General features: G+C 39.1%; 1 protein-coding gene across 1 annotated transcript in view; it reads right to left on the bottom strand.

Moving 5' to 3' along the window:
- LOC141273533 (lysosomal acid lipase/cholesteryl ester hydrolase-like) overlaps nt 1-8,003 on the bottom strand; it is a 30,785-nt gene continuing 22,782 nt past the window's right edge. The window contains exons 4-10 of the mRNA XM_073685516.1: nt 7,256-7,454; nt 5,811-5,920; nt 5,165-5,301; nt 4,607-4,753; nt 4,054-4,125; nt 1,937-2,005; nt 1-1,752 (exon numbers count right to left, since the gene is read on the bottom strand). Of these exons, the coding sequence (XP_073541617.1) occupies nt 1,519-1,752; nt 1,937-2,005; nt 4,054-4,125; nt 4,607-4,753; nt 5,165-5,301; nt 5,811-5,920; nt 7,256-7,454 (968 nt within the window). The 3' untranslated portion in view covers nt 1-1,518. The remainder of the gene's footprint in view (nt 1,753-1,936; nt 2,006-4,053; nt 4,126-4,606; nt 4,754-5,164; nt 5,302-5,810; nt 5,921-7,255; nt 7,455-8,003) is intronic.

Here is an 8,003-nt window from a genome sequence, read left to right as displayed (position 1 = left end):
CAACCGATAGCATGCTTGAATGAAAAAAAACCTAATTTAGTCTTACGGACAAGGAAATGGATCAGAGAAAAGAAAAAAAAAAAAGATAAAAACAGACACAAGGAATGCCAATCGATATATACGATGGACTATCTGAAAATGTAAAAAAATGGTAGTTTTTAGTGCAGATGAACTGGTTACGGATGTTTTAATAAGGCCTAACCATTACATGCATTCTATATTTATTTTCCAATATATATGCATGTACTCAATAGACATAGGCACAGTATTAAATCAATGAATTAATTAATAGGTGAAGGGTTTTAGTTTTTATTAATTACATGGCAAAATGTACCGGTCAAAACCTTGCCATAACCAGATTGGTGAATGCTGCCAGTAGTCTATACAGATGTGGTAATAACACCGATATATGTTCCAGTCTAAAACAAATATATCAAAAATTGTTCTATATAAAATATAGCGCTTTGTAAAATGTATTTCACATTATTGCTATCGTTTAAAGCCCTGCTAGATAACACAACTGCTGTATTGGGATTTTAGATTATTTGCGCATATTTACACATTTCCTGAGTATTTTTACATTAATGAAATGTAAGCATGTGTATTTAATGGCTTTTTTATTTTTAACCTAAAATTAATAATGCATGGAAAATTATAGGTGAAAAAAAAAAAAAAAATCACACTACCAAACCTTAAAGAGGATCTCCACTCAGCTCAATCTTTAAAAATACTAATCCAATAATTGTTATAAATATAAAAAAAAAAAAAAAAAAACCTCACACACACAAAAACCTATTATTAGGCCCTGATTAATCAAGACCGTTTTTTGCTCAGTAGTAGGAGTAGTTTATGGCAGACAACCTCTTTAAGGAATCCCATGACAAAGTAATGAACGTAATACTAGGATAAAATGATTGGTAAAGAAATGTTACTTGGTAAGAAATAGAAAGCCATGGCCCAGAGTCAAAGCTTTTACGTCAAAAAGCTGGCATAAAAAGGCTTTAAAAACTTGCAACAAAACTTTGCAACTGTTTTTTTCAAGCCATTTTCGCTCAGCTCCGATAAAGAGAGAAGTGGAGGTGTGATGGGGCATGGCGACCCCCGCTAGTCAAATTCAGGACAAGCAGTGGCATTCCATATGGCACAAGTCTTATTCCAGTCCACCACTGGAGTAAGATTTGTAGAGAGCCGCTCACAGAGGTGCGTCACACTTTGCTCGATTCATTAAGAAGAGTGCACCTCTTAATGAATTAAGCGCCTCTACCTCCACCCCATCCCGTCATCTAGACTGGTGTGAAAAACGCCGGTCTTGATGAATTAGGGCCTTTATCTTTGTGTATAGCAATAGTAAGTCTCATTATGTGCCTGTATGCAGCTACAGTAAATCTCTGTATGTGGCTGAAGCACTATTTCAAATTAATATGTTGTATGGCTACAACTTGTATAAAGTTTTCGCCTAGTTGTCAATGAGGCAACATTTTCCTCTCTCCCGATTTTCAGCTACAGAACATGACACGTTCAGGAAAACTTCTTCAGCAACTGAAGGATTTCGTTGTACATTCGCTCCGGAGCGTCCAGGCCCCAGATGAAATCCAGATGTTCCCAGTCTGGAATCTCCTTGTGGTGAATCAAGTTACTGACTTGAGTAAGTAGTAGCGCCATATCCTTACGATCGGCCAACCAGTCATTGCCTCCACTCCATAAGGCAGTGGGAATCTTCATGTCCTTCACCGAGTAAAAGGGGGGGACAGTCTAGAAGACAAAAGTCCACAAGGAACAGTCAGATTTGTAAAGAAAAAAAAAATAAAAGAGACAACAACCTCCTCGTCCATTAGTGACCATCATATAACGGCTGTCATGTACCCTGCAGTATTAAAGAAGGGGTCTGATATCCATGTAACCACGTACAAGTTTTGGGATAATAATGATTTAGTACCTGGTTGTAATGGAGAATATTGCCCTTTCTGCCATAGTCAAAACCCTTAAGTTCACCACTTTTCACAGCCTAAAAAAGAAAAGGGAGAAAAACATAATTTAGTTATAACAAATTGTATCTAATCTATATTTTATTGAATTGCTGCACTTTCACTCATCAGACACATCAGCGTCTTAAACTATTTTTTGTTTATTTTATTTTTAGACTATAGATAACCAAAAATATTCAGCTCTAGTGACGGAGGAAGGTCTTTACAAGGGTTTATCCCATGAAGGATTAAGATGGCATGTTATTTCCATCATTTATTAATTGCTGGGACTGCAGTGATACTTGGAGTTTGTTTCAATGTTCAGGTTTTTGTTTTTTTTTATGAAGTTTTCGAAGTTGAAATGGAATGGATCAGAAATTAATGACAGAGACTTCACCTTCTGTGGAATCCATTGCTGGGTTTTGGCTTCAAAAACCTGAACAATTCAATGCAGCCTTAAAAGGCTAGTCCAGGTATAATTTTAATTTTTCCATAAGCTTGCAGAAGATGAGAAAAAAAAAAAAATCCCACCAACCCATCCAGGGATGCCTCATCACTGGTCTTTGGTGACAGGATGCAGCAGTAACATCATGCAGCAGTAACATCATGACTACACTGCACGTGACTGCTGCTGCCTGTCATAGACTGGGGCAGTGGAGGAGAAGCAACACTGGTCCCGGGAGGGAGAGTACTGCTGTTTGTCATTTTCATCAACTGCAACCCTATGAATAAATAAAAATTATTCCCAGACAACCCCTTTGAAAAGGTACAAGGGCCATCAATTGTCTGAAAGGGTGGTGTATGGACCATGGACAACATAGCAGCAATCAGATGGCGAATGATCATTTGTCAAATGATTGCATCCTTATGTGGGCTGAAAAATCATCACTACTGTGTAACCAGGGGATGAGCTGCCAATAGAAACTATTTAGGTCATGTTTTATCAGGATGAATTGTAGTTCTGAGTGAGGCCATTTGATATACTGGAAACCAGGGCTGTGGAGTCGGAGTCGTGGAGTCGGTGTCCATTTTGGTGGAGTCTGAGTTGGTATAAAATGGACAGACTCAGACTGCTAAAATATATAAATTGGGTAGAGTATTACAATGCAGGATGTGCTGCAAATATTTTCATAAGAATTTGGGAAAGTTTTGAAATGTCCTATAAATGTCTGTTCCTGATCTAAGGATCTGAGCTTTTAGTTGAGATGAATCTGTGCTGCACTTTATGTACAGGCTCAGTAGTGAGGCAGGGCTGTGGAGTCAGGAGTCAGGGAAATTGAGGAGTCAGAGGTTTGGCTTACCGACTCCACAGCCCTGCTGGAAACACCCCCCACCACAAATAAAAGCAATTCTACAATTGATTTTTCAAAGCCTGTAACGTTTTCATTTTTCCATCAATTGAGCTGTTTTTATTGATACCATTTTGCTCACATGTTATTGCATTTTTTTTTGCAAAGTTGCGGCGACAAACTTTTGGGGTTTCAATATTTTTTTCTCTACAGAGTTTACCGATCGGGTTCATTAAATATTTTGGTAGTTCAGACATTTATAAATGTAACGCTAAACATGTTTATTCTCTTTTAAATACTTCTTTTTTTTTTTTAAATTCTTTATTTTTTTGTTCCTTTTTAAGGGAATTGAACCTGTGACCATCTGATCGCTTATACCATGTACTGCAAAACTTTAGTATTACAGTACATAGTAAAAGTCACGGACTCCTGTGAAGCCCAGCCACAGGTTGGTCTTCACAGAAGCACAGTAATGGCAAGAATAGACATTTTCAGTACATCTATGGCACCCCACAATTTCCTTGGGGTGATGTAAATACTATTATTAAAGACTGGCAGAAGCACTTAAGGAGTGAACAGCAGTTCAGTTCTTCTCGCTGCTGTTACAGACATATGCTAGGTGTGTAACACAGCCTGCATCAGCCATGTATGGTGCAGGTTCAGTTCCCGAGTCCACATAATATATGGAGACCAGACATAGTATGTGCCAGAACGTCCAATATCGGGGAGTGGGTTACATTAATGTTTATTAGTAAGTATACACCAAAACCATATTGATATTGTAGGAAGTCCTTCCATACCTGGGCCCAGTGGATCATATTTTGCACAGAAGTTCCGGAGGGACAATGGGTGGAATAGACATTTACTCGGCTCTAAAAGAAAGAAAATAAAAAACAATTGCTGCTTAAAAGAAAGCATGGGACTCACACTAAAAATAACACTCCAAATACTCTGATTTGATTTAAAAATGTTATCATAACTCGCTATAAATGCTTGCCTATTACCATGGGCACAAGAGTCTACTTACATGGCCCTGGCCATCAGTCCCATATTCTCTAGGGATTATACCTGTATAGGGCTAACAGTGTTACCCATCTATATCCTCTGCCTGGCACATGGAGGCACAGAGCTGTAGGATGAACAGGGCACAACCTCTGCTACAAGGCAATGAACTATAAAATCTAGAGAGAATCCTGCTGCTCAAATAGCCCAATCTAAGTTCTGTATCCGCCGATCTTCTGATGTGCAGGCGGACCTGTGTGCCGTGAGCACCATGCCATCATATACAGCATGCAGAATTCTGTAAAACAGACAGAAAGATTAGGAGAAATAAAAACCGGTTATTCAGCTTACCATGTTGAGGTTCTTTTCGTTAAATCCACAAAGAACAAAGAAGATGTTGCCACATATTTGTTCAATCACTTCATGAGTGCAGAAGTGAGTGGCGAGCCATTTAATGAGTTCTGTCTGGGGTAAAAATTCCTTTTTGCCAAAAAGGTCCTAAGTATAAAGAAAAAAAAGTATAAGGTCCCCTAATTACAATGAATATGATCAAAAAAGAAGCATAGATTGGGATTACATCTTCAAACCCAGTTTGGAAATCTCCGCTATACCCACAGAATATGAAGGGGGACCCTGACTTCCACCACCGGGAATGAAATGGTGGCCAAGTGTGTAAGCTTTGCAGTTTTAGGGACTCTTATGGGCTTTCAAAAAAATGGGACCCAATACTCAAAATGCATTGTGGGTTCCAGAAGTGAAGCAACTACTGAAACCACATGCTGATCATTTGTCTTCGATAATTCTACAACATCATGTTTCTCAATTAAAATATTAACCAACAAATCCTTCAGGCCAACTAAACATCCTGAAATACATGATTTATTATACTGACTTTTTGGTTAGCCATACCTTGATTACAAACTCTGGGAAAATACCCAATTTTGCCAATGGACTGCTGGAGAATTTGATAGTAGCCACAGGAGCCAACCCAAAAAACATTTTCACTTTTTTTGCCAGCTGGGGCAAGCTTGAAAACGCAATAAATCCTAGAATATAAAGCACAATTTAAAAAAAAAAAAAAAACACACAACAACAACAATTAGGCCAGTAATCCAAATAATAACAGCAATACTGTGATGAAAAACTGAAGGATATCATATTATATATAAAAGTCTGTGACCCAGTGATTCAGCCATGTCCCCCTCCCTGTGGGTGGCTGCATGGGAACTGGCTGCAAGTCTTGTCTGAACAATCCCCAGATTGAACATTCATGCTCAGTGCAGAGTCATCATAAACGCATGGGCAAATTGTGTATATGATGGTGGATATGATAAAGTGATTACATTTACAATGGCTTTGTTCAAGAAATTATGATTTAGAAAGATTTTCAAAGCCATGTCCACCCTTTAATGCTGCAGAATTTTACTGCAGATATAACCCTTTGCCATGTCATAGAGTGATATGTTTAGTAAATCTGCAGAAAAGGAGCTTATGAGTGGTATTTGGTTTATTGGATGCATCAGAGATGGTTTATATAGTTATAGATAGTTCATACCTATAGTGGTTCCCTGGGAATGTCCAATGTAATAGATTTGCTCCTGTCCAGTTTTTTGTAATATAAAGTTTATGACTGCAGGAAGATCAAGCTTAGCCATCTCGTCATAGCTAGAAGAAAGCACACATTTCTATTAAAACCTTCAGAATTAAAAGGATAATAACAAAACATAATTAGTTGTTCATTTACAGTTAACATCACATCAGTTACAGCAAGTGTGGAATTTCAAAGCCGCATTTACAAGCCTGGAGGCTTTGGAGCTGAAATCTCTCACCTAACTGGTTCAATGTCTGCACAAAATTTGCAGTATAAAAAAGCATAGCCCATAATAAAATACCTTAGTCTTATTATTGACCCTAGCCATGTTGTGCTTACAGTACTGCTGCCCCCTTCTTCCAGCTCACTTCCATGATGAACTTTCTGATGGCAGTGGGCTACCGGAAAGCAACCTTTAAAGCCTGCATGATCAGCTGACATATAACGCTACCTGTATCAGCACTAATGGGTTATACCGTTAGGGGTCTGACAGCTGGAATCTGCAGTAATTACAAGAATGGGGCTCCGCAAACTTGGGATAGAGCTCCACAGAGCCCCCTCATGAATGTAATGCTCAGCATCCGCTCCATTCATTGTCTATGGGACTGTGCTGCGGGGATTTGCCGGTTTCTGACCCGGGACCGGAGGGTATGTATGCATTATACATACCCCTGGCCAGTGGGCGTGGCGCCGCTTCAATTCACTTTTATTGAGTGAGGCTGTGCCCTCTAGTTGGCCACGCCCACTGGGTGGCCGCGTCACTAGACAGGGCGTGGCCTCGGCTCAATACAAGTGTATGGAAGTGAGGCCACGCCCACTGGCCGGGAGTATGTATAATGCATACATACCCTCCGGTCCCGGGTCAGAAACCGGCGAATCCCCGCAGTGGACAGGGAGTGTGATGGGGGGATTCATAAGTCTGCAGTCACACAGAGTGACTGCAAACATCAGTTTAGACCGGACTGCAGACTTACCGATTTGGACCGGACAACCCCTATGAAAATAGGAAGGACATGCAGGTAACAGAGCAAACTTTATCTATTATGTTTACTGGTCAATCGAACACAAAAATGACAGGAATTTAAATGAAATCATGAGTTGTATTTTTTTTTTAATGCCATGATTTTGGGATACATTTAATTTACTGAATAGCTTTCTTTTTTGATGGGTGGGGGGGGGGGGATAAAAATAAAACTACAAAATTTGAAATATTTGAGGTTTTGATTTTACATGGGTCACCATTATATAAAGCAGTTTGATTTGAGCTTTTTTACAATTATTGTACATTGTTCCTTTAAGAGAATATGTTTTACGTCATCACATATTGTAAACTATTAACTAAGGAAGAAATAGATGCTTTTTATTAGCTATACAATGGTGCATTGCTAATGGTCATTGCTCACATTTACCTAAACGCCCAAAATTCTTCCTGATCAGCAGTGAGAGTTTTGTGTTTCCGAGACCAGGTATTTCCCCGGCTATTTCCCATCCACACATCATATCCTGCATCTGCCAGGATGAAGCCCAAACTGTTGTTCGCCAGATTAGTGACCCAGTTGCTTCCATCTGCAAGCAGACCATGTTGCAACAACACCACAGGCTTGGGTCCTAGAAAGTAAGAAATACATATGAAGCCATACTGTGTAATAAAGCAGGTAGTGTCAAATTTAAGAGCAGAGTCAAATATGTTCAGATTTTTGGGGATTCAAAGAAAAACAAACCAATTAACAGCCTTTTCAATTGCCCAACACAACAGCAGAGCCATATGATGAACATGTCCCTAAATAATAGAGGGCTGTGAAATATACCATCCGCACCATGACCTCCATATGCCATAGTAGACTGTAGCACAGGATTCTGGTCTATGAAAGTCAATTGATCAGTTTGAACAGATTGTAGCAAAACAATCCTTCATGGAAGAAATCCCAGACCCCAGACCTTTTCTAGTATGCAAATATGACAAGTAATACAGACACGCTGAGTATTAACGATGACCTTTCACTTGATTTTTTTTTTTTTTTTTTTTTTTTTAATTTAAGCCGAGAGTATAGCCTGCAATTGGTACTACTCCACAGATTCTGGAACATTATTTCTATGTTTTTTCAATGCCCCTCCATTCCAAAATTATGCCCTGTGGTAATAAAAGAGTGCTCAATA

The sequence above is a fragment of the Phyllobates terribilis genome, unplaced genomic scaffold, assembly GCF_046119375.1.
Source record: "Phyllobates terribilis strain yellow unplaced genomic scaffold, ASM4611937v1 Scaffold_5__5_contigs__length_657084704, whole genome shotgun sequence".
Classification (NCBI taxonomy): Eukaryota; Metazoa; Chordata; class Amphibia; order Anura; family Dendrobatidae; genus Phyllobates; species Phyllobates terribilis.
Note: the sequence above shows the minus strand (reverse complement) of the source record. Positions and strands in the feature narration are given on the sequence as shown.